Source organism: Scyliorhinus canicula, chromosome 23, assembly GCF_902713615.1.
Source record: "Scyliorhinus canicula chromosome 23, sScyCan1.1, whole genome shotgun sequence".
Classification (NCBI taxonomy): domain Eukaryota; kingdom Metazoa; phylum Chordata; class Chondrichthyes; order Carcharhiniformes; family Scyliorhinidae; genus Scyliorhinus; species Scyliorhinus canicula.
In genome coordinates this window covers 5,066,582-5,093,696 of record NC_052168.1, presented here as the reverse complement: position 1 = coordinate 5,093,696, position 27,115 = coordinate 5,066,582, and the positions used below count along the sequence as shown (strand labels likewise).

Here is a 27,115-nt window from a genome sequence, read left to right as displayed (position 1 = left end):
CACTTTGAGGAATGCCCATGGTGGTGGTGGGGGAGGGGCTCCCAGCAGAGGCTGCAGAGCACGAGGGGCAGAAAGTAGCAACCCTTTGCCGGAGCGCGCCTGCGCGGGCGGTCGTCAGGGAGCGGAGCGCGCCTGCGCGGGCGGTCGTCAGGGACCAGTTGCCAGGCGACGCCGAGGCGCCCCGGCATGCCTCGGGAAAGAGAAGGCGGGCGGTGGGAGACGGTTGGCCGAGCAAGATGGCGGCCAGCGCGCAGCTGCTGTGCTTGGCCACCAGCAGCGGGGTCCCCCTGTACTGCAGGAGCAAGGGGGAAAGCAGGCAGGTAATCTGGCTCGGCTTGCCCTCTCTCTGCTCTGTTGCCGCCTTGTTCTTTTTCCCCTGAAAAAAAAATTTCCTATTTGCAATTTAAATGAAATGTGTTTTTTGTTGCACTCAGGTGGATTAGGGGCTAGTACCATTTCGTCAGAGGCTGCAGCTATGAAGAATGGGGTGCACCAGCTGGCAAAGGGTGTGATGCCCACTTGTGCCACTGCAGATGCCACCTTCCCTCTGCCCAAGCTGACCGTCTGTCTGGCCTCTGTGCTGACCATCCGGCCTCGGTGCTGACCCCCCCCTGTCTGGCCTCAGTGCTGACTGCCCGTCCGGCCTCGGTGCTGACCATCCGGCCTCGGTGTTGACCGTCTGACCGGCCTCTGTGCTGACTGCCCGTCCGGCCTCGGTGCTGACCATCTGGCCACGGTGCTGACTGCCCGTCTGGCCTTGGTGCTGACCGTCCAACCGGCCACGGTGCTGACCGTCTGACCGGCCTTGGTGCTGACCGTCCGTCCGGCCTCGGTGCTGACCACCTGACCGGCCTCGGTGCTGACCGTCTGACCAGCCTTTGATGCTGATTGTCCGGCCGGCCTTTGATGCTGACCGTCTGTCCAGCCTCGGTGCCGACCGTCCGACCGGCCTTTGATGCTGATTGTCCGGCCGGCCTTTGATGCTGACCGTCCGTCCAGCCTCGGTGCTGACCGGCCGCCCGTTCTAATGGGTAAAAATCTTTAAAAAGCAAAAACCAGGACTACCCTTTTTTTAAATATAAATTTAGAGTACCCAAATCTTTCCCCCCCCCCTCCCAGGGGCAATTTTACCAATCCTCCTACCCTGCACCTCTTTTTGGATGATTGGATTTGGGTTCATGGTCACCTGCACCGAGGAACGGCGAAAGGTATTGTTCTGCGTACAGTCCAGGCAGATCGTGTCCATACATGAAAAAACATAGGACCCACGATAAATACACAATCTGAATAAATAGGGCTGGATTCTTCCACCCCGCCTGTCACAAGAATGCCATGGGCGAGACGCGGACAATAGAGACGTCCATTCACCTCGGGCGGGATTCCGATCGCCGGGTGGACGTGGCCGGAGAATCCTGCCCATAGACAGGGCATCAGGTGAAGCATGTTCGGAGTGCAATGCTACTCAGGAGAGGAGATGTGCGGAGAGATCGGTTCAGTCCATAAGAGGATCACTCAGGAATTTAATAACAGTGGGGAAGAACCCGTTAGCGTGTGCTCTCAGACCTTTGTGTCTCCTGCCCGATGGAAGAGGTTGGAAGAGAGAATAACCCGGGTGAGAGGGGTCTTTGATTATTGTGGGGGTGAGACCCACGCAGACACGGGGAGAACGTGCAAACTCAACACGGACAGTGACCCGCGGCTGGGATCGGACCCGGTTCGTCGGAGCCATGAGGCAGCAGTGCTAACCACCACGCCACTGTGCTACCGTTTCATTCATTCTTGAGTCTGAGCCATCTGGCAAAGCGTGGCCATCCGTGAGAAGGTGTTGAAGTACATCAAGGGCAAGACTGCAACCAGGGAAAGAGTAGGACCCATTAGGAACCAAAGTACCAACTTGTGCGTGGAGCCGAAAGATGTTGGTGAGGTATTAAGGGAGTGTTTTGACATGGAGAAGGACGATGTTTTACTTTGGGGTCCAATCAACTCCATATACTAAAGGAAATGAAATGAAAATCGCTTATTGTCACGAGTAGGCTTCAATGAAGTTACTGTGAAAAGCCCCTAGTCGCCACATTCCGGCGCCTGTCCGGGGAGGCTGGTACGGAAATCGAACCGTGCTGCTGGCCTGCTTGGTGTGCTCTAAAAGCCAGTGATTAAACAAGCTGAGAGATAAATTAAAGGGAGCCGCTCATGGTCGGGGCGCTGCCCAAATATAATGCAGTAGAATGGAAACGTAGCAAAGATCAAATCAAAATGTGAAAAGAGGGGTTGATAAAGCAATCCAACCCCTGCAGTGCCCACTGGCCACGGAAGGGGAAGGACAATGTAGGCATAGAAAGCGGGGGGGGGGGGCAACTGTGATATAATTGAACCAATTAGCATGAGAGGTAGGAGGTGTTGGCGGTTTTAGCGGACTTCTAAAAGTGGATAAATCCCCAGGCTGAGATGGGATTTATCCTGGACTGCTGTGTGAGGAAAGAGCGGAGATTGCAGGGACTCTGACGCTAAAATTCAAATCCTTTCTGGACGCAGGTGAGGTGCCAGAGGACTGGAGGACAGCTAATATGCCATTATTCAAGAAGGAAAGGAGGGAAAACCAGGCAATTACAGGCCTGAGAGTCTAACATCAGTGGCAGGGAAATAGTAAACAAATTCTGAGGGACAGAATTAATAATCTCTTGGAGAGACAAGGATTAATCAAGGATAGTCAGCGCGGCTTTGTCAAGGGGCGATCATGTCTTGACAAATTTGATTGAATTTGGTGACTAAGTGTGTAGATGAGGGCAGTGCAGTTGACGTAGCCCACATGGACATCAGTAAAGCTTTTGGCAAGATCCCGCATGGGAGACTAATCAAGAAGGAAACAGCCCATTGGACCCAGGGCAATTTAACATATTGGATCCAAAATTGCATAGTGGCAAGGGGCAGAGGGTGTTGGTTGAAGATTGTTTATGTGACTGGAAGCCTGTGTCCAGTGGTGTACCGCAGAGATCGGTGCTGGGTCTCTTGCTGTTTGTAGTACATTAATGATCTAGAAGAGTATGTGGGGGGTATGATCAGTAAATTCGTAGATGACACAAAATTTGGTGGTGTAAATCGAGAGGAGGAAAGCCTTAGATTACAGGGTGATGTAGACGGGCTGGTCAGATTGGCAGAACAGTGGCAAATGGAATTTAACTCTGGAAAAGTGTGAATTGATGCATTTAGGGAGGACTAACAAGGCAAGTGAATACACAATGAACGAACGGTAGGACACTAGGAAGTACAGAGGACCAGAGGGGCCTTTGGGTGCATGTCCTTAGGTCCCTGAAGGCAGCAGGATAAGTAGAAAAAGTGGTTAGAAATGTTCTATGAGGGGCAGCTCAGTGGTTAGCACTGCTGCCTCACGGCGCCGGGGTCCCAGGTTCGATCCCGGCTCTGGGTCACTGTCCGTGTGGAGTTTGCACATTCTCCCCGTGTCTGCATGGGTTTCGCCCCCACAACCCAAAGATGTGCAGGGTAGGTGGATTGACCACGCTAAATTGCCCCTTAATTGGAAAAAATGAATTGGGTACTCCTTAAAAAAAAATTATTTTAAAGGTTCCAAGTCAGGGTGGTGTGTGGCCGAGAGGCGAACCTGCAGGCATCAGTGTTCCCATGCAGCTGTTGCCCTTGTCCTTTTAGATTGTAGAGGCCGTGGGTAAAGAATCTTGGTGAGTTGCTGCAGTGTATTTTGTGGCGGGTACACACAGCTGCCACTGTGCATCGGTAGTGGAGGGAGTGAATGTTCAAGGTGATGGAGTGCCGATCAAGCGGGGTGCTTTGTCCTGGATGGTGCCGAGCTTTTTGGGTGTTGTAGGAGCTGCACTCATCCAGACCAGTGGAGAGTGTTTGTGCCGATGGCAAAGACTTGCCACTGCCTTGCAGAAGAGAGGAGGCAGCACCTCACAGAGCCAGCAGCCCCACTGAGTACAAAACTTGCCAAAAAGGTGCTGCGTCCTATGCGGTACAAAGCTCCCCACTGCCAAAACATTTTCATCATAAAAAATAAATTACTTCATCGCTTCCCACATTGAACCACATAGTGGTTTGGGGCTAGCCATTTATTAATTGAAAATTGTCTCCTGGTCCAGTAACAAACCTCTGATGCAGCTAAACAGGCCATTAATGGTGAGCGAGTTCTCAACCCCACCACCTCCCTATCCCCTCACTTTGAAAATTCCAGCATGTCCCAGAAGCATCAGGATATTGACACGCCATCAGGGCACACTGCTCCCGTTCCTCTGGTGATTGCAGGTGGTGGACGTACCTTGGGAGTAATTCGTCACAGGATACCCAGCCTCTGACCGGCCCTTGTGTGGAGAAGTGGCTCCCGACGTCACCAACGAAAGGCCAAGCTCTAATTTTAACTGTGGACGCTCCCACCAGAGGAATTGTTTGTCCCCCCTATTAACCCCATCAATTCCTTTAATAATTTTAAACTTGGAGGCAACAGCTTTGAGTCCGAATGTCTTTTTTTGCAGTCAGTACATTACCAGCGATGTGGCTTTTATTTTGCAGCTTCCATTCTCTGTAATCGGCTCTCTGAATGGAGTGCACATGTTTGGGAGTAACCAGGACGTCCTTCTAACCAGCACCTGCACCGACAACACCAGCGTCTGTTGGAGAGTTTTCCACGAGAGGTGAGCTCAAACAAAAGTCCAGGAATCCAAGCTGCCTTTGGTTGCACGGGAAACACCAACGCATGGGCCACATATTGATTTTTAAAAAAATAAGAACGATTTTCCGCAAGCGTTTTTTCAGGGGAAAGCTGAGCTGTAGGCAGGAGTGACAGGAGCTTTGTGAAGAGAGCATTGAAAGCAAGTTAGATTTTAAAACTATTGTGGGGGGGGGGGGGGGGGGGGGGGTCGGGACAGAGTAGGTGGAGAGAAACAGTTCCCCATTGGCGGAAGAGCCAGATAATACCGATACGGTGAATGGTAAAGGAACCAAAAGCAATGAGGAAAACCCTTTTTCTGTGCAGCACGTGGTTGGGATCTAGAATGTGCTGCTTAGGAGGGCGGAGGAGGCAGATTCAGTTGTGAGCTTCAAAAGAGAGTTGGATAATTAACTGAGGGGAAACATTTGCAGGGCTTTGGGGAAACAGTGGGGGGGGGGGGGGGGGGGGGCACTAGCTGATCTTGGAGAGAGGAGAGCCAGCACCAACACGATGGACTCAATGGCCGCATTCTTTTTTTAAAAAGCACATTTTTAGCTTTTCACCACATGGTCCCTGGACATTTTACATTTTTGATTGTGCTATAAGGTTGTATGTTGTCTCGTGAAGAGGTCCAGAGGCTTGTCCGGTTGTACAATAACTTTATTAATAACACACAACTATATCCAGCAGAAAGTCCTGACTAGGGCCAGGATTCTCCATTTTGTGGGGAGGCAGTAACGTAGTGGTATTATCGCTGGACTAGTAATCCAGAAACCCAGAGTCATGCTCTGGGGACCTTGGTTTGAATCCCACCAGGGCAGATGGTGAAATTTGAATTACATTTTTAAAAATCTGGAATTAAAAGTCTAATGATGACTGTTGGTGATTGTCGTAAAAACTCAACTGGCTCACTAATGTCCTTTAGGGAAGGAAATCTGTCGTCCTTACCTGGTCTGGCCTACATGTGACTCCAGATCTGCAGCAATGTGGTTGACTCTTAATGGGCAATAAATGCTGACCCAGCCAGTGACGTCCATATCCCATGAACGGATTTAAAAAAAGAGTCCGTCCCGTTCAGCCAAATCTCCCTTTCGCTGCAGCGAGAGTGGAGAATCCCACCCTGGGTGCTATCTTCGTGCCAACCTCAACCAGAGTCACTGCTACACTCCGCTACTCCCATGTGGCTCTCTCCACATCATCATAGGACAGGCTGGGCTAATTTCCACTGGAGTTGAGAGTGAGGGTTGACTTGATTGAAGTATTTAAGATCTTGAACAATCTAATCAAGTTTGGATGTGGGAAGGATTCATAGAACATAGATTCATAGAGCATACAGTACAGAAGAAGGCCATTCGGCCCATCGAGTCTGCACCGACCTACGTAAGCCCTCACTTCCACCATATATATCCCCGTAACCCAATAACCCCTCCTAACTTTTTTGGTTGCTGAGGGCAATTTATCATAGCCAATCCAGCTAACCTGCACGTCTTCAGACTGTGGGAGGAAATGGGAGCACCCGGAGGAAACCCACGTAGACACGGGGAGAACAGGCAGACTCCACACAGACAGTTACCCAGCGGGGAATCGAACCTGGGGCCCTGGCGCTGTTAAGCCACAGTGCTAACCACTGTGCTACCGTGCTGCCCAGAGGATGTTTCCTTTTGTGGGTGAGTCCAGAACTAGGCGGGGCCAATGTTCTAAAATTGGGGGCCACCCTTTTAGACAGAGACGAGGAGAATTATTTTCTCTCAAAGGGTTGTGTCACTTTGGGACTCTCTGCCTCGGGAGATGGCGGGTCACTGAGAATTTTTGAGGCAGAGTTGGATTCTTGTTGGGCAAGGGAGTCAAAGGTTACCGGGCAGTAGATGGGAATGTGGAATTCGAAATACAAACTGATCAGCCATGAACCTATTGAATGGTGGAGTTGGCTCAGGCTCAAGGGGCTGAATGGCCTACTTCTGCTTCTATTTCGTTTAATGTGGGTGGTTCTGTTTCCTCAGTCCCGTGTTAACCTTTACAGTCCTGAACATCCTAAAAGTACAATTGCAGAAGTGGCACAGTGGTTAGCACTGCTGCCAACGGCGCTGGGGACCCAGGTTCGATCCCGGCTCCGGGTCACTGTCCGTGTGGAGCTTGCACATTCTCCCTGTGTCTGTGTGGGTCTCACCCCCACAACCCAAAAAGATGTGCCGGGTAGGTGGATTGGCCACGCTAAATTGCCCCTTAATTGGAAAAAAAGAATTAAAAAGAAAAACCCCGAGAGATTGCAGCAAGGAAAGGGTCATTTTTGCCAATACAGGATCTCTAGATTGAAAAATCCAACACATTCAGGAAGTGGAGGGGGGAAGGCTTCTGCACAACTATCAGTTCCTCTCCACCCTTTTTAATGTTTTAATGTATCACTGAAATCCCACAGTTAGACTAACTATGTGAGCTGTTGGGTTCCTTCACCCTCCCCAGATATGCTCGAGGGGTGCACAGCAAGATCCCGATTACGAGTAATCTGCTAATTTATGTAGCATCTTTAATGCAATGGTAGGTCTGACTGGGGGGTTCCCAGGAGCAATTATCAAACAAGACTTGATACCGAATCACTGACTGGGAAATGAGGACAGGGAATTCAAAGTTTGACCAAAGACGTCGGTTTTAAAGAGAATCTTGGAAGGGGAGACCTGAGACATTTAAGGAGGGATTTCCTGAACGTAGGGCTGAAACAATTAACAGCGGGTATAGAGACGAAGCGTAAGATAAATGCAGCATTCCTGCACAGCACTGGGCTGTGGAAACGTGCTTTATTCTGGTTTAGCTTTGTTCAGATGGGGGGGGGGGGGGGGGGTGCAGTCGATCAAATCAAACCTCGGCACTCAAAGTGGGGCAATTAGCCCGGAACTGCCATTATTAACCGCTAACCAGTGACTCACTGCTGGGCCCTGTGGCTGTCAAGTGAACTCTGGTCTTGCTGCTGACCACATAGCTCACTAACGTTCATAGCCTGAGCACGCAAGGTGAAAATTCAAAACTTGGACGAGGCACTTAAGGACAGATGGTTCACCATACCTTCAGGAGGGGCTCGTAGGACAGTAACATTTGTAAGAATGCAGAAAATCCTATTAAAGGAATACTGTACATTTTTGTTTTGCACAGTACTTGGTGTCTGTGTTCCAGAAGCACATTAGCAGACCCACAGAAATAGCTGCATAGGTGCCCAAATGAAATGCCGAGGATGTAGTCCATACTGTGCTAACAGCTTGTTTCTATGGTTACGCAGCATCACTCTCATCGCCATGACCTCTGAGGAAAATGCAAGTGACCTTTACCTAAGCCGCCTGTTGGACAACGTATTCAACGCCATGGTGAGTCCACAATGCAAAGTCTTATTCAGATTGACAGAGTTTTATTTTAAAAGGCACCTATATCTGCTGTGACGTTCAGCGGTGGAGGGGAAAAGGCCTTCAGGCACATGCGGTCTCTTAGATGTCAGCTTCCCACTGGCCAGATTTGTATTGTGGGCCAACAGCTTTGTCACTAATGCCAAAGGATGCTCAGTGTGAAAAATGGAAGAATTGCAGGACTGGTGCTGTTAGTGCTGCTCTCGTCATCCGTGGCTCAGTGGGTAGCACTCTTGCTTCGGAGTCACAGTGTTGTGGGTTCAAGAGTCGGACCACCAGAGATATCAGCGCAAAAAATCCAGGCTGACACTCCCAGCATGAGCACTAAGAGAGTCCAAGCTGTTGCTTTTCAGATGAGATATTAAGCCTGTCTGTCCTCTCGAGTACACGTAAAAGATAACCTGGCACTATTTGGGAGTAGATCAGGTAAGTTCTCCCCACCATCCTGGCCAATATTTATCCTTCAATCAACATCACTAATAAACAGATTATCAGGTCATTTGTGGAACCTAGTTATGCGCCAATGATAGTCTCATTTTGTACACTAAAACAGTGACCACAATTTAAAATGCCTTCATTGTCTGTAAAGCATTTCGGGACAGCTTGAGGATATGAAAGGTGTATTTGTTATTTTTAAAATAAATTTAGAGTATCCAATTCTTTTTATTCCCCAATTAAGAGGCGATTTAGCGTGGCCAATTCACCCACCCTGCACACCTTATTGGGTTGTGGGGTGAGACCCACGCAGACACGGGGAGAATGTGCAAACCCCACGGACAGTGACCCAGGGCCAGGATCGAACCTGGGTCCTCAGCGCCGTGAGGCTGCAGTGCTAACCACTGCGCCACCGTGCTGCCCTTGAGGATATGAAAGGTGCTGGTTCTTTCTTTCAAGTTTTGAACAAAAGCAGCTTGTTAGGAATCACCTGCAAGTTCTTTAATGCCAATAACAGATGTTGGAAATAGAGGGTGGTCTGATCCAGACCACAAACAATATTCACCCAGGAAAGGTCAAATCCCAACTGGAAATGATGTTTGACGTAGGGGCTGCTCAGTAAGAGGTGTGACTGCTATGCCTGCAAAGTATTCCTTGGCCCAGTTCTCCCTCTGATGTTTAGAAGTCTCATCCTCGTGTTCAGATCCCTCCATAGCTTTGTGTCTCCCTACGTCAGTAACCTGATCCAGCTTTACAACACGGAAAGGCAAATGATATCAAAGCAAAATGTTGTAAACGCTGGAAATCTGAAAAAGAAACAGAAAATAAGGGCTGGTTTAGCTCACTAGGCTAAATTGCTGGCTTTTAAAGCAGACCAAGCAGGTCAGCAGCACGGTTCAATTCCCGTACCAGCCTCCCCGGACAGGCACCGACCGGAATGTGGCGACTAGGGGCTTTTCACAGTAACTTCTTTGAAGCCTACTCGTGACAATAAGCGATTTTCATTTTTCATTTTCAAATGCTGGAAGAATTCAGATGGTCAGTCAGTATCTGTGGAGCGAAGAACCAATGTGACAGTTCAGGTCGATAACCTTTCATTAGAACAGTTTATAGTCACCGATCTGAAACGTTAACTCTTAGAGTACCCAATTATTTTTTTCTAATTAAGGGGCAATTTAGCATGGCCAATCCACTAACCACATCTTTGGGTTGTGGGGGTGAAACCCACGCAGACACGGGGAGAATGTGCAAACTCCACAAGGACAGTGACCCAGGGCCGGCATTTGAACCCCGGTCCTCGGCGCTGTAGTCCCAGTGCTAACCACTGTGCCACGTGCCGCCCTTTCTCTCTCCACAGGTGCTGTCAGATCTTTTTATTAGTTCAAGGGACGTGAGCTTCGCTGGCTCGGCCAGCATTTATTGGCCCATCCCTATTTGCCCCTTGAGAAGGCGGTGGTGAGCTGCCTTCTTGAACCGCTGCAGTCCATGCAGTGTTGGGGAGGGAGTTCCAGGATTTGACTCAATGACGGTGAAGGAACGGTGATATATTTCCCAAGTCAGGATGGTGAGTGGCTTGCAGAGGATTTCCAGGTGAAGGGGCGTTTTCAGGTGTCTGCTGCCGTTATCCTTAGAACATAGAACACAGAACATACAGTGCAGAAGGAGGCCATTTGGCCCGTCGAGTCTGCACTGACCCACTTAAGCCCTCATTTCCACCCTATCCCCATTAACCCAATAACCCCTCCTAACCTTTTTGATCACTAAGGGCAATTTATCATGGCCAATCCACCTAACAAACCGGAGCACCCGGTGGAAACCCACGCAGACACGGGGAGAACGTGCAGACTCCATACAGACAGTGACCCAGCGGGGATTCGAACCTGGGACCCTGGCGCTGTGAAGCTACAGTGCTAACCACTGTATTACCGTGCTGCCCAAATCTATTTCCCACAACCTACTCATTGCCATGAAAATATTTAAATCATTTTTAAATATGATTTACCCGACATTACTCGACTTCCCATGATATGTTTTTGTCTAAACTAAACAATTCCCATTACTTTAGCACTTCTGCTCATAACTAGTCCATTTGGCTGAATGCCTCTATTGCATATCTCTCTCTTGCTAAATTGTTAATTTTCTTATCCATTTCTCTCTTCATGATTAGCTGATCCTGGCTCGTTTTATTTTTCCAGTTTCCTCTTCCCTATTGGGTAGAGGTTGTGAGTATGGATGGTGCTGTCTAAGGAGCCTTGGTGAGTTGCTGTGGTGCATTTTGTAGAAGGTACACACTGCTGCTACTGTGTATCAGGGGTGGAGGGAGTGGATGTTTCCCCTGGCTGGTGTGTCTAGAACCAGGGGTCACAGTCTCAGAATAATTGGTCTGTCATTTAAGACTGATATGAGGAATATCTTCATTGAGAGGGCGGTAAATCTTTTGAATTCTCTTTTCCACAGGACTGTAAAAGCTCAATCAGCATGTTGAAGAAACAAATCAATACGAAATGAAATGAAAATCGCTTATTGTCACAAGTAGGCTTCAAATGAAGTTACTTTGAAAAGCTCCTAGTCGCCACATTCCGGCGCCTGTTCGGGGAGGCTGCTACGGGAATTGAACTGTGCTGCTGGCCTGCCTTGGTCTGCTTTAAAAGCCAGCTTTTTAGCCCTGTGCTAAACCAGCCCCAATACATTGTAGATACTAGTGACATCAAGGGTTTTGGGGATAGCAGGGAAAATGGCATAAGTGTAGATCATCGTATCATAGAATCCCTACAGTGCAGGAGGCCATTCAGCCCATTGAGTCCACACCGGCCCTACAAAAGACCACCCTACCTAGACCCAATTCCCCACTCTATTCCACCAACTCCAGCCTAAGGGGCAATTTATCATGGCCAATCCACCTAACCTGCACATCTTTGGACTGTGGGAGGAAACTGGAGCACCCGGAGGAAACCCACGCAGACACGGGGAGAATGTGCAGACTCCACACAGTCATCTGAGGTCGGAATCGAGCCCGGGTACCTGGTGCTGCGAGGCAGCCGCGCTAACCGCTGTGCAACCGTGCTGATCCGTCATGATCTGTTTGAATGGCAGAGCAGGCTCGATGAGTTGAATGGCCAGTTCCTGCTTCCTATGTTCCTCTGGATAAGGTGTTGATTGAACTGGCTGCTCCGTCCAGGGTGGTGTCGAGCATCTTGAGGGTTGTCAGAGCCACACTCATCCAGGCAAGTATTCAATCACAATCCTGACTCGTACCTTGTAGATGGTGGACAGACTTTGGGGAGTGAGGTGGTGAATACTCACCGCAGAATTCCCAGCCTGTTTGAGCTACATTTGTTCCAGAGATTCTCTGTCAGACTGGGAAGGGTTACCTATTGGTTTTGATAGACCTTAACCTTGTGCTCCTAATTTCACAAGGTGCTGGTGATTGGTTTGGACGATCTGGTGAACCTGAAGAATGTGGAGCGATTGAAAAGGGAACTGCGGGTGAGTGAGACTGGATTGATGAGACTCGTTGTTTGGTGTCAGCCGGGCCTCATTGGGAGTCAGAATGTTGTAGGTTCAAGGTCGAGTGCAAAAGGTAGACTAACACAAATCGCACTGCAGTGTCAGACTGGGTGAGATGTTACCGAGGCCCCGTCTGCCCCCTTGAGTTGATGGTAAAGGTCCTTTGACACTGCTTCTAGAAGAACAGGGAAGTTCTCCCTGATGTCCTGTTCAGTGACTATCCCTTAGCCAACCTTACATTGCCATTTGTGGGATCTTTCTGTGGGTTAGCCGGGGTTCCAGCTCCTGATTGCTATCCTTTAACTTGAGAGGTTCCCACAGAACGAGAGGATGGCTGGAGGTTGGGTGGAGGCATGTGATTCCCAATCACTAATTGGACCGGAAATGGGGTCACATGGTTGTCAGATCACAGGAATACAATTACCGGGCAATTATTGAAAACGGCTAATTGAAGGAATGTAATTCTTACAGACCAACTGGATTGCTCGAAGGCCCCACAGCTTAAACTTAATATTTTAAATTCTAGAGTCTCGTAATGTTTGGTTCCAATCTATTGGCATCCATGTTAATACTGGTGAAAAGGCTTTTACTGGGTTCCTGTTATTCTGCATCTGAGCTGAGTTCCCTTGCTGTTTCCCCAGGCCTGTTACAAGCTGATTGACAGTTTCTTGGCTGCCTCAGATTGGATTGGGGACCTGACACAGTGCGTGGATTGTGTGGTGTCTCCGGACTCTGACATACTGCAGGTTAGTGGTGACAGGGGAGTCCGACACAACCCTGCTTGTTGGTATAATTGAAGACTGCTGCACCGAGAGTGGTGAATCACCTTGATGAGTCCCTTTGCAAAGATTGCCCGCAATTTAAACTTTTGACATATTGACATATTATTTGCATAGGGATTTCTGGAAACACCTTAAGGAGCAAAGCGCAAGTGGGCTGAAGCATAGAGGAAGAATAGTGGAGAGTGGGACTTTCCTTAGCTGTTCTTTAGAATTTGTTGTCAGTATCGAACAACCCCAGCCCAGTTACAGCATGAGTTACATGCAGAGTAAGGCTCCCCGTGCACTGCCATGTCAAACGCTCCCAGGTTAGACAAAATATAGACTGTGTAGTCCTCTCTTTATTGCTCCATCAAGCATACCAAGATAAACCAAGGCAGTTGCTAAATGAACAGTAAAGGTTTCTCTCTGTGCTGCATCATAGAATCGCTACAGTGCAGAAAGAGGCCATTCAGCCCACGGAGTCTGCACCGACCTTCTGAAAGAGCACCCTACCCAGGTCCACTCCGCTGCCATGTCCCCGTAACCCCCCCCTAACCTGCACATCTTTGGACACTAAGGGGCAATTTTAGCATGACCAATTCGCCTAACCTGTATATCATTGGACCTCAACAAATAATTGCCTTTCTTTGCAATTTGAGAGATCCTTAACCTGCCATCCATTGTCTGGTTGAGATAGATGTGAATACGTATTGGGAGCCAGGGGTTTAGGGGGGAAAACCTGCCAGGAGATTGAGTTGAGTCCCAAGCTCATGTGGTTCGTTACAAGTGTCCAAGGAATTTCATCTGCTCACTCGGCCTTGAATACAAACCCCAGCAGGTCTCCACAATGAAGAATGATGAAGAGTGCCCTTGGCCTGACTATCTTTCTGTAACCTAGCCTTGACTATTAGTCCTTTCAAGCAAATTGGGCGGTGTTTGAAAAGTAAAAGCGATTCTTGCTCCCGGTCTGCTTCAGGAGGCACTGGATGTATTTGTTGCTGCTGCGGAGAGTAACTTTGGGTGCCTCATGGTCATGGGCAAAGTCGTCGTGGCAACAGAGAAGTGGTGGCGGCTCGCAGCCCAGGAGGTAATGCTGTTGGCATGGCTGGTGGGATCCTTGGCGCCCAGCTCATCGCGGGATTACCCCATCTATCTGCCACATGGCAGCCCAACCGTGAGTAACCATCTGTCTGTTGGGTTTTTCACTCCCCGTCTACAAACCTTTATTCCTCTTGTCCATAGAACCATAGAATCCTTACAGTGTAGAAGAAGGCTATTCAGCCCATCAAATCTGCACTGACCCTCTGGTAGAGCACCCTGCCTACGCCCACTCCTGCCCTATCCCTGCAACTCCAACTAACCTGCACATCCCTGGACACTAAGGAGCAATTTAGCATGGCCAATCCACCTAACCTGCACATCTTTGGACTGTGGGAGGAAACTGGAGCATCCGGAGGAAACGCACGCACACACGGGGAGCCACGCACACACGGGGAGAAAGTGCAAACTCCACACAGTCACCCAAGGCCAGAATCGAACCCGGGTCTCTGGTGCTGTGAGGCAGCGGTGCCAACTGCTGTGACACTGTGCCGCCCACCGTGTCACGGTGTTTGGTCACATTTTGCTGACAACATTGCAAGTTGGTTTGTCAGCATTTCCAAATCAAGTTTTGTAATGGAGTACAGACTCTGGCCACTGGGTGGAGGGGGTTTGCACAACTCTGTGGCCATCTTAAATGGAAAACAACTTGTGTTGGTCAGCACAGTGCCATGAACGATTTGCTGATACCTCTTTATACATCCCTATGTCAGGACGGCACGGTGGCGCAGTGGTTAGCATTGCTGCCTCACGGCGCCGAGGGCCCGGGTTCGATCCTGGCTCTGGGTCACTGTCCGTGTGGAGTTTGCACATTCTCCCCGTGTTTGCGTGGGTTTCGCCCCCACAACCTAAAGATGGACAGGGTAGGTGGATTGGCCACCCTAAATTGCTCCTTAATTGGAAAAAATAAAAATAAATCCCTATGTCGTAATTGAGCATTTTTACCATAAGGAATGTTTTTATATGGGTTGAATTGGGTTCTAGCTATCCAGCAAAGTGAGAGTTAGCCGGTTTTTCACTATGGAATGTATTGGAGTACAGCGAGATTTAAAGTGGTTGGTAAAAATATTAAGAGGGCAGACGCGGAAATATATTTTCATCCAGGGAGTGTTAGCGGTCAAACTCACTGTCTGAAAGTATTGTGGAGATGGAACCACTCAGCTCAGTTGAAACTTGTCTGAATGTGCACCGCAAGTGTCCCAAACCGCAGAGCTACAGACCACATGCTAGAAAGTGAGCGACTCGTTTATCTGCCAGTGAAGAAATAATGGGCCGAGTGGCCTCTTTCTGCAATTCTAAAAGCAACCCGCTCCCTCCTCTATTCCATCCAGACCAGTCTTCACATCATTTTAGTGGCCATATTGCACATTTGCCTACTTGAAGAGGCAAGCTGATTATTCAAGGCCTCGAGGGAGGGGCCTTGGCCAGTGTCACCCACAGATTAGTAAATTACACTGGCACTTTGCAGCGAGGAATCATTTGTTCGCAATCAGGCACCCAGAGAATAGTTCAGCTTGTTGTGGCCCCCTTGTATTGCACCCACTGGGATCAGCTCACTCAGCACAAATTGGGATTCCAGCCTGAGAGATTGTGCTCGTTAAAATTAATTTATTCTGTCGAGAAGCTTGCAATTTGCAAGAGGAACATTCATTATTTGTTACATTTCATAGGGGGACCTGTGCGCAGACATTTAATCGCTGTCGGACTGCACAGACAGCATTTCAGTAATGGATAACCATTTTTCGGGTTGCTTCATTAGGGACTTTGCAACGTTTCAAAATATCACCATGTTCTGTTAAAGGAAGAGCGTGTCTGGCAAGACAGTTGGCCAGGTTTAAAGCTGATACAAGACCACAGACATAACCGGGGTTAATCATTTCTTCTTTCGCTTCATTTTTTCTGACTTGCTGTCCAAAAGGCCTTTGTTGGGGTAGAGTTCTGTACTTAACCGTGCACCCCACCTTCACCTAAATGGACTTTCTACACATGCAAGCCTTGATTCTGAAACAAAAACAGAAAATGCTGGACAATCTCAGCAGGTCTGACAGTATCTGTGGAGAATGAGAGACGGAATTAAGGTTCCGAGTCTGGGTGACTCTTTGTCAAAGCTTTGGAGTCACCCAGACTCTTAAGCATTAACTCCGTTTCTCACTCCACTGACGTGCTGAGGTTGTCCAGCATTTTCTGTTCTTGTTTTAGAATCCAGCATCCGTGGTAATTTGCTTTTATCTTGATACTGAACGATGACCGGTTGTTTTAACAGGGAAGACACCACTATTGAAGACTAAATGTCTTTCTCAAACATCCAGGACAGCAGGGGATTAGGACCTGTTTAAGCAGAATAGCCCAGAGTTTCAAAGAATGAGGTGTGCTCTCATTGAAATGTAATGTATTTGGTGCAGTCCTTGACAGGGTGGGTGCTGTTTCCTCTAGAAAGTACAGTAAGAAGTCTTACAACACCAGGTTAAAGTCCAACAGGTTTGTTTCAAACACTAGCTTTCGGAGCACTGCTCCTTCCTCAGGTGAATGAAGAGGTACCTAGTTCAGACGCTGAACCTAATTGTAGAACCTAGAATGTGGTCCGAGATCTTCTAGCTCAGCACAGATCTTCCCAGTTTGAAATCAACATTTCATTTAGTTTGAATAAAGCTACCTTTGTCGCTGAAAAGAAAGCAAAATACTGAGGGTGCTGGAAATCTGAACAAACCTGATTGCTGAGTAGGTCAGGCGGTAATACAGGAGCTGCCGACCCAAAGCTTGAACTCCATGTGCTTCCTTGTCGATGCTGCCTAACCTGCTGAGCGTTTCAGCAGTTTCTGTTTCCATCCGATTTGCCGGTTGCCGTCTCCCTCCGTCGGACAGTGATAGTGACTGACATTACTGAGCTTGTGTTTCTCGTGGTTTGGGGAACTGAATCATTCAGCACTGTGCCTCTCTCGGTCTCTTGTTCCAGGTGCCCCACAGGCTGCTGACCTTTCAGCTGGTACCTGGGGTGGAAGTGTGTCTGCTGTGTGGACCAGCCCCCTCTTTGCAGCAAGTTCAAACTGAGGTGAGTTAACTTTTCCTGCATTCCCCCCCCCCCCAATCTTTGTAGCTGTTCATGTGTCTACTCGGAACAGTAAGTGTAGAACAAGATGGAGATGAGGTTTGGCTGTTACGGAAGGATGTACACCAGTTCCCCCTTGACATTCCTCTGCACATTTGATTCAAAGGTTATCAGACAGTGATCAAGAGCATGAGTCCCCATCTCAGTCTCTGTCCCCTTCTCAACCCGGGACTAATTTTCCGCCACCTCTCTCTCCCTCCTTCGCAAGGCCTATCGCGATGACCCTGCTACTGGTTGAAATTTAACTCCGCACTGTTCAAAGTTCGAGGTGGCAAACCTGAGGAATAAACTTACCTGACCTCGATGATGATCACTGACTGTACCGAGATTTCAGTTAATTAGCACCTCAACTGTAATGTATTCTGTCTCTCTTTGTGCTAAACATTTTTTTGAAAATCTTTTCAAGGATTGTCAGCTATTTTGTTAGAATTATATCATGTGAGAGTGTTTGGGAAGACCGTTAGTTCCTTGGGTTTGTAGATTTGTGATGGTTATATGCATATTCCATCTTTTTTTTTTAAAAGGTGTGCTTTCTTAACTAGATTTGGATTTGTTTTATGCCCCCAGTTAGTTGAAAGATTCTGGAGCCCGTTACTGGAACCTTTAAAGACCTGTCTCAGGGCACATCAACGCTCTTTCTCGACCAGCATTCCCTTACACCCGAGCATCCTTGGGTAAGTTGTGTAAGAACAAATCAGTGTCCTGCAGTCCATAGAGGGAGGGGGGGGATGAGGTGGTTCAGTGGAAGTCTTTTGCCTCTAATTCAGAAAGGTGGGTGGCACGGTGGTTGGTATCGCTTCCTCACAGTGCCAGGGACCCTGTCTCAATTCCGGCCTTGGGTGACTGTGTGGAGTTTGCACGTTCTCTCCGGGTGCTCCCGTTTCCTCCCAAGGTGTGCAGGTTAGGTGGGCTTACAGGGATAGGGCGGGCGAGTGAGTCTATGTGGGGTACTCTTTCAGAGGGCCAGTGTGGATTCGATGGGCCGAATAGCCTCCTCCTGCACTGTACGGAATCTATGTGGGTTCAAGTCCTGCTCCGGAAACTTGAGCATTACTATGTAGGCTGACAGTCAACACAGTGGAGAACGTGCACTGAATTCTCTCCAGTGGGAATAAGGTTTCATCCCAATAAATAGATCTAAGCTGAGATGTTGAATCCTGATCCAGATGGTAAATATTGTTCATCATTGAATGTTTGAGTCTTGTGTCACTCTCTAGAGGTGGTAGATTCTTAAAAAAATCTCTATTTGCTGAATGTGATTCAAAAGTTTCGGGGACCGAGGTTTACTAATTACAGACCCACCAATACAAGTAATAACTAGCAATTCTCGGCAAAGTCATTAACATTTACCCACATTCAGCTGTTTTGTCTTGGCTGTTACTTTCTCATCTATTGTGTTTTTCCAGTCTCCTGCTCATAAACAGAGAACAAAACAAGAACTTGTTCACCCTGCAGCCCCACGGTGTTGATCACAGTCAACAGCAAGGTAAACAAAACGGGGTTTGTGAAGGGGAGGCAGCTGAACACTAATATACGGAGGCTCTTGAACGTTATTATGATGCCGGCGGTGGAAGGGGAGGCGGTGATAGTGGTGGCGCTAGACACCGAGAAGGCCTTTGATAGGGTTGAGTGGGGGTACTTGTGGGAGGTGCTGGAAAGGTTCGGGTTTGGGGAGTGGTTTGTCAGTTGGGTGAGGCTGTTGTACGAGACCCCGCTGGCGAGCGTGGCCACGAATAAGAGGTCGGAGTATTTTCGACTATACCGAGGGATGAGGCAGGGGTGTCCCCTGTCCCCCCTACTTTTTGCGCTGGCAATTGAACCCCTGGCTATGGCGCTGAGGGAGTCGGGGGATTGGAGGGGGCTGGTCCGGGGTGGGGAGGAGCACCGAGTGTCGCTCTATGCGGACAACCTATTGTTGTATGTGGCGGACCCGGTGGGGGGAATGCCGGTGGTGATGGGGATTCTCCGGGAATTTGGGGATTTCTCAGGGTATAAGCTTAACTTTGGGAAAAGCGAGCTGTTTGTGGTACACACGGGGGACCAGGAGGGGGGGATTGGGAGGCTCCCACTGAAGAGGAGCTTCAGGTACTTGAGGGTTCAGGTGGCCAGCAGCTGGGGGGCCTTGCATAAGCTAAACCTCACAAGGCTGGTGGAGCAAATGGAGGAGGAGTTTAAGAGGTGGGACATGCTGCCGCTGTCTTTGGCGGGTAGGGTACAGTCAGTCAAGATGACGGTGCTCCCGAGGTTTCTGCTCCTGTTCCAGTGCTTCCCCATCCTTATCCCGAAGGCCTTTTTCAGGCAGGTTAACAGGAGCATTACGGGGTTTGTGTGGGCACACGGGATTCCAAGGGTGAGACGGGTGTTCTTGGAGCGGGGCAGGGATGGGGGGGCTGGCGTTGCCCAACCTCTGTGGGTATTATTGGGCTGCCAACGCAGTGATGGTGCGTAAGTAAGTGGGTAATGGACGGGGAGGGGGCAGCATGGAAGTGGATGGAGATGGCATCCTGTGTGGGCACGAGCCTGGAAGCGCTGGTAACAGCGCCGCGGCCGCTCCCTCCGACGAGGTATACCACGAGCCCGGTGGTGGCAGCTACCCTCAAGATTTGGGGGCAATGGAGGCGGCACAGGGGAGAGGTGGGGGCCTTGATGGGGTCCCCGATACGGGGGAACCACTGGTTTGTTCCGGGGAGAATTGATGGCGGGTTCCTGAGTTGGCACAGGGCAGGTGTCAGGAGGCTGGGGGACCTGTTCATAGACGGGAAGTTTGCGAGCCTGGGTGAGCTGGAGGGGAAGTTTGGGCTTACCCCGGGGAACACCTTTAGGAATATGCAAGTAAAGGCGTTTGTCAGGCGGCAGGTGGCAGGGTTCCCTCTGCTGCCGCCGCGTGGGGTTCAGGACAGGGTGCTCTCAGGGGTATGGGTTGGAGAGGGGAGGATCTCGGAAGCGTCCCAGGTGATGCAGGAGGTAGACGAGGCCTCGGTGGGGGAGCTGAAAGATAAATGGGAAGGGGAGCTGGGTGAGGAGATTGAGGAGGGAACGTGGGCGGATTCCCTAGAAAGGGTGAACTCCTCTTCGTGTGCGAGGCTTAGCCTCATACAGTTTAAGGTACTGCATAGGGCTCATATGACCGGGACAAGGATGAGCCGGTTTTTTGGGACCGAGGACAGGTGTATTAGGTGCTCAGGGAGCCCAGCAAACCATGTCCACATGTTCTGGGCATGCCCAGCGCTGGGGGAATTTTGGAAGGGGGTAGCAAGGATGGTATCGAGGGTGGTAGGATCCAGGGTCAATCCAGGCTGGGGACTCGCAATATTTGGGGTTGCAGTGGAGCCGGGAGTGCAGGAGGCAAAAGAGGCCGGTGTTCTGGCCTTTGTGTCCCTAGTAGCCCGGCAGAGGATTCTTCTTCAGTGGAAGCATGCGAGGCCCCCAAGCGTGGAGGCCTGGGTCAACGATATGGCAGGGTTTATTAAATTAGGGAGGGTGAAATTTGCCCTAAGGGGGTCAGTGCAGAGGGGGTTGTCTCTTTGTTTTTGTTTGAATCTGTTTTTTGCCAACGATGGGCATTAATTTTCTGTTTCTCTTTTGCATATACGGGGGGGGGGGGGGGGGGGGGGGTCCTGTTCTTTTTGTTCTTAGAACCTCCCAGGAGGAGGTGGAGGCTTACTCCTGGCCCCGTGTCAGTCCCTGTCCCAAACCCTTAGCCTCCATATTGAGACGGACAGAGACAGCAGATTTCATGGGCATACCATCAACTCACAATTCTCCCTCCTCAGCCACTCACCACCCTGAATTGGAAACTATCAGTTTGTTGCTCCACTATCGCTGGGTCAGTATCCAGGAACTCGGTCCCTAACAGCACTGTGGGTGTACCTATACCACGGGGGCTCCAGCGACTCAGGCAGGCAGCTCAGCACCGCCATCTTGGGGCAGCCAGTGATAGGGAATCAATGTCAGCCTTGCTAGCGACACCCACGTCCCTAAATGATTAGATCACCTCTGCACTGCCTGATTTTTCAGTGCTGCAAAAACGCTTGGTTGTACACGGACTCGGCAAGCTTTCCCCCGGGTGCTCCGGGTGGAAAGTGGGTTTCCTCTGGGTGCTCCGGTTCCCTCCCACAGTCCAAAGATGTGCAGGTAAAGTGGGTCGGTCATACTAAATTGCCCCTCGGTGTCCAGGAATGTACAGGTTAGGTGGGGTTACAAGGATGGGGCCGGGGGAGTGGGCCTAGATAGGGTGCTTTTTCGGGGGGGTCTGTACAGACTCGATGGGCCGAATGGCTCCTGCACTGTAGGTATTCTATGGGTTCAACGGAGTCTCTTCTGTTTCGTTGTGTTTTTGCTGGTTGCTTGCCTTTCGTTGTGTTCCTTCCAAAACCACTCCCAACACCCAGCCCGGTTGGACGGCAAGCCCGATGAGGAAAGCTGCTTGCTCACAATTTGCCAGGAAAGGTGTTAATTGTGACATTTATTTCAATGGAACTGTTGCAGGAGCGGTACTTCCTCCCGAGAGACGCAAATCAGTCCTGCGACTGTTTTACACCCTGGCCGCCTCGTCATATTTTCCAGAAAATTCAAATGAATTCAAGCCTGGTAGGTGAAAATAATTAAAATACTACACCGGTCACAAATTGGCTCTTTCTGGCCTGCACCCCCCCCCCCCCCCCCCCCCCCCCGTTCTATCGATAAGGGAATAGTGTAGATGGGCTTTAGAGGGGTTTCACAGGTCGGCGCAGCATCGAGGGCCGAAGGGCCTGTACTGCGCTGTAATATTCTAACCCCGGGAAGCCTGGAATCCAGCGGGGATCCAGGTGCAACACCAGCAATGCCGTTTTCCCTCTCCCTCCCCTCTGATCAGGAACTGAGCTCCTTAAGTCTTCACAGCACAGACAGGAAATCAAGCCTGGGACCTAACCCTTTCATTAAAACTTTGTTTTTTCAATCGTCAAGGGAATAGTTTTTCCCCGTGTGAAATGCTCATGGACAGTGCAATGAAGATGTGCAGGGTTTTTATATACTCCCCCTTCCTGGTCAAATGGGGCAGATTGAATTATTTTTCTCTGTAATCTTTGCTATCTTGCTCCCCTCAACATTGCACTTTCCTTTCACTGATTTTCCTTTTGGAAACGCTGTCCTATTTCCATCCCCTCCATGAAAGTTGGTATGTTTTGCTGTGTTGAAGAAACCTGTGCAAGTTAAAGGTGTGGTATTATTTTAGCAGCTCAGAAACGGACCATCCAGCTTCTTCCGAACTCCACCATCACAACCAGTTTTGTTTCCCCTCTCACCTTTACCCAGGTTCCCCGTCAATGTTGCTCACCATACCCACTCCCTGCAGTAGCGAGTTTCACATTCTCACTCATCTCCAGGAAAATAAGTTTATCCCGAATTCCTGACTGGATGCATTAGTGGCTTTTCTATTTATTACCTAATTTTAGACAAATGGAAAAACGTCATCCTTGCGCAGGGGCCATACTAATCTCTGTATCGTTCCAATTTTAGTATATACCCCTCCTTAGTTGCCTTAGCGAGCACAAAAAAAATATTCTCAACATTTACCCCAGAAAACTCTTCCACTATCTTCAAGATTCCAACAGACCATCCCTTAATTTTCTTTTCTCAAGAAAGAAAACGTGATCTGTTCAATCTTTCCTGATAGATATATCCTCTGAGTTATGATTTTGTCCTTACAAATTCTTTTGGCACCTTCACCAGTGCTTCAATATTCTTTGGACTTGACTTGGCATTACCATCGCTGAATCTCCCACAATCAACATCCTGGGGATTACCATTGATCATAAACTGAACGAGCCACATTAACACTGTGGCTACCAGGGCAGGTCAGAGGCTAGGAATCCTACGGCGAGTAACCCCCACCCCCAAGAGCTTGTCCACCATCTACAAGGTACAAGTCAGGAGTGCGATGGAATACTCTCCACTTGCCTGGATGACTTCAGCTCCAACAACACTCAAAAAGCTCGACACCATCCAGGACAAAGCAGTCCCACTTGATTGCTCCCCCTTCCACAAATATTCAAACCCTCCACCACAAACGAACAGTGGCAGCCGTGTATACCATCTACAAGATGCACTGCAGCAACTCACCATGGTCCCTTAGGCAGCACCTTCCAAACCCACGACAACTAACAACACCATCTAGAAGGACAAGGTCAGCAGATACCTGGGAACCCCACCACTTGGAGGTTCCCCTCCAAGTCACTCACACCCTGACTTGGAAATATATCGGCCGTTCCTTTACTGTCGCTGGGTCAAAATCCTGGAATACCCTCCTTAACAGCACTGTGGGTGTACCTACACCTCAGGGTCTGCAGCGGTTCAAGAAGGAAACTCACCATCACCTTCTGAAGGATAACTAAGGAGGGGCAATAAACACTGGGCCCAACCCGCGATGCCCGCACCCCATAAATGGAAAAAAAACCCACTAGAGTTGTTGACAATACACCGCGTGGTGTGACCAATTCTTGGAACAAGTTTAATGCAACATCTCTGCTTTTTAATGCTATCCTTCTAGAAATGTTTTTAAATGGCGTTTCTTATCCCCTTTTGCAACTTACAATGATTTGTGTAGGTGAATCTTTTACTCCCACTCAGACTCTTATTGTTCAATCTTCCCATCCCAGCATCTCTCCATGAGGCATTCCACACCGGCTTCACCCATTCCCCAGCAGAGTGCTACGTTGTCGCTGAGGACCACAAGTGCTATGCCATCCAGACCCAGCAGCACCAGCTCTTCTTAACCTTCATGCCAGATGTCCCCACCTTTGCCCTGCGGAACATTGCAACCAAAACATTTAACCTCCTAACGAAGGAGGTTTCTTTCTGAGCGGCGGGTGGGCGAGCTCCGGACTCCCGCTGCTTGGGAGTGAAGCAGCTGCCACTTTGCCTGCGTCCACCTTAAATGTGCCATCTCCCTTTTTGTGGGGGGGGGGGGGGGGGGGGGGGGGGTTGGAGCTGATGAGGATGGAGAGCAGCCCAGATGGTCGACCCTCCCAGTTCCTCGTACAGGCAACGGGAGAAATTTGCTGCCGACCTCAAGGTGATTGCTTCACTGTGGAGTGACACAGAGAGGGGTCTGTAAGCGAAACTACTTTCACCCCCTTTTGGGTGACCTGTGAAGTGGTCTGGATTGACAAAGGAAAGACAAAGAATGGTCTGCCCCATCACCATTGCCACCGTGTCGGATGGTAGCTCTGATTCACTGACCATGGATGTAGGATTGGAGCCTGGTGTGAAGACGCTGCTGCTAGGACCATCCTGGAAGAACATCAACTCTGGAAGGCAAGGCAGGAAAGCTAAAGTGACTTGTAGGTGTTTCATTAAACTCCGACAGGCGTTTTATCCATTAACTGCCCAGAATCCCCAGAGAGGGAAGCTGTATGTTCAAAACCCGAGCAGTCCGAGCAGCTAGGAGCCTCTTGGTGCGCCTCACACAACTGTAGACCCCCTGGCTCCACCCATCTTCAGATGACAGTCAGCACCCTGTCACAGTGACCCCCCTCTGCAAGGTGTGCAGAGGTGGCCCTTGGTTCCTGATCAGGCAAGACAGCTGAAGAGCAGCTAATGGCAGTGGAATCTTGGACCAGGAAAGTAAGTAGAGAACCTGTATGAAAAAAGTTTTTAAGTGGGGTGTGAAACACCAACCATGTATGTTAAATGACTTTGGTGTGTGTGTGTGTTCATGTTCCTGGAGTGCACCTACAATAAAGTGTCATTTTAAGGCCTCGCGTCATTATTTTCTAAATATTCGGTTTTCATGGGTACCTTATTCTGAGAGAGATCCTTCCTGTGATGAACAACACACAGTCCATCAATTCTAATGAGTGGGCAGTATATTGCAGGACTAGGTTGCAGAGGCTGGAATTTATAGCCAGCTTCAGATTCCAGTTCACTATTTGGCAATGTCCTACTGGCCATGCTTCAGGAGGAACTGACATTGTATCTACCGAATACCCGTAAAACCTTTCTTTTTGGAATCCCATCCATAGGTGGATTTCCGGAGTGCTTACCTTTCATTCTGGTAATGTCAAAAAATCACTGACTAACCATCAACAGAGCCCCACCAAACTCCCAGGACAGGTACAGCACGGGGTTAGATACAGAGTAAAGCTCCCTCTACTACACTGTCCCCATCAAACACTCCCAGGACAGGTACAGCACGGGGTTAGATACAGAGTAAAACGCCCTCTACACTGTCCCCATCAAACACTCCCAGGACAGGTACAGCACGGGGTTAGATACAGAGTAAAACCCCCTCTATACTGTCCCCATCAAACACTCCCAGGACAGGTACAGCATGGGGTTAGATACAGAGTAAAGCTCCCTCTACACTGTCTCCTCAAACACTCCCAGGACAGGTACAGCATGGGGTTAGATACAGAGTAAAGCCCCCTCTACACTGTCCCCATCAAACACTCCCAGGACAGGTACAGCACAGGGTTAGATACAGAGTAAAGCTCCCTCTACACTGTCTCCTCAAACACTCCCAGGACAGGTACAGTATGGGGATAGATACAGAGTAAAGCTCCCTCTACACTGTCCCCATCAAACACTCCCAGGACAGCTACAGCACGGGGTTAGATACAGAGAAAAGCTCCCTCTACACTGTCCCCATCAAGCACTCCCAGGATAGGTACAGAACGGGGTTAGACACAGGGTAAAGCTCCCTCTACACTGTCCCCATCAAACACTCCCAGAACAGCTACAGCACGGGGTTAGATACAGGGTAAAGCTCCCTCTGTACAGCTGTTGTGACCCCTTGTGCCTCATTGGACTGTGACTCATAATATCAGTTACTTGCTGAAACTAATCATGGGATTTGGAACTAAAATGAGAGGGTTTGGGACTGAGGATTCTGCCCTCCTGTGGTATTGTGTCACTGCAGTCTGCTGAGCGGGATAGAGAAAGGGCCACAAAGGCTGAGGTACAAAAAGACAATAACAGATTCCAGCCAGGTAGCTGGCAGCTCCTAATACAATTTACAATTACTTTCCTTTTAAGGTCATCGCATTAGTCAATACATTCACAATACATTAATGTTTATTTTTCTTGTTCTGGGTTAACAGTTTGTTATTTTGCTGTTTTATGACACACTTGATTTACTGAGAAGGTAACCACAACTGCCGCTGTCGAAACTAAATCAATCAGCCCTGGAAACCAGGCCCTTACCATGAATGCTCCTGTGAAAATGCTGGTATATATTGTGAGATAGCAGCCACAACACATTGAGAGGCGTTGTGTCTGTTATCGCTGCCTGACTGTCTCTCCCTGGGGAGCATCTTCCAGAGAGCTCTAAATGCAGCTACTTCATTTTTCTGACACCTCTGCTTCAGGACAATGATCTTGAGGGTTACAGCGTTGGTTAACTGCATAAAAGATTATCCACTTCCTGAATAATTTGCTAACTGGAAAATGTGGTAATATTTGCACAGAACCACAACTTGCAGCACAGAAACTGGTCGTTTGCTGTAATCCATTTACTCTGGTGTTTGTGTTCCACACGAGTCTCCTCCTGTCTCTCTTTAACCCTAACACCATATCCTTTTACATCTCCTCTCCCTCGTGTCCTTCTCTCAGCTCATCTTAAATGCATCTTCGCTGGTTGGCTATGCCCTGCGGTAGTGAGCTCCACATTCTCACCACTCTCTGGGTAAATAATCTTCCCCTAAATTCCCCATTGCATTTATTGGTGGCTCTCTCTTATTTCTGGCCTCTTGTTTTGGGCATCCCACGGGTGGAGAACGTACAGTGCAGAAGGAGTCTGCACCGACCCACTTAAGCCCTCACTTCCACCCTACCCCCGTAACCCCCTCCTAACCTTTTTGGTCACAGGGCAATTTATCGTGGCCAATCCACCTAACCTGCACGTCTTTGGACTGTGGGAGGAAACCGGAGCACCCGGAGGAAACCCACGCAGACACGGGGAGAACGTTCAGACTCCGCACAGACAGTGACCCAGCGGGGAAATCGAACCTGGGACTCTGGCGCTGTGAAGCCACAGTGCTATCCTCTTGTGCAACCCGAGACTGCTCTACGTCTGCTCCCCATCAAAGCCCTTCATTATCTCACCCATGGAGCCACAGGTTCCGCCAAGTCGACAATGACGCTTCAAGAATGGTGGAAGGAC

The 27,115-nt window shown here is 49.3% G+C and overlaps 1 protein-coding gene and 1 pseudogene across 1 annotated transcript; one reads left to right on the top strand and one right to left on the bottom strand.

Moving 5' to 3' along the window:
* Nucleotides 1-164: 164 nt before the first annotated feature.
* Nucleotides 165-24,709, top strand: fuz (fuzzy planar cell polarity protein). The gene is made up of 11 exons (XM_038783653.1): nucleotides 165-320; nucleotides 4,540-4,661; nucleotides 7,947-8,031; nucleotides 11,920-11,988; nucleotides 12,651-12,755; nucleotides 13,747-13,944; nucleotides 16,822-16,917; nucleotides 17,542-17,648; nucleotides 18,381-18,460; nucleotides 21,463-21,564; nucleotides 23,613-24,709. Exons 1-11 carry the CDS (start codon nucleotides 237-239, stop codon nucleotides 23,813-23,815), a joined length of 1,251 nt encoding a protein of 416 aa, XP_038639581.1. The 5' UTR covers nucleotides 165-236; the 3' UTR covers nucleotides 23,816-24,709.
* LOC119956658 lies at nucleotides 22,394-22,494 on the bottom strand (annotated as a pseudogene).
* Nucleotides 24,710-27,115: the final 2,406 nt, after the last annotated feature.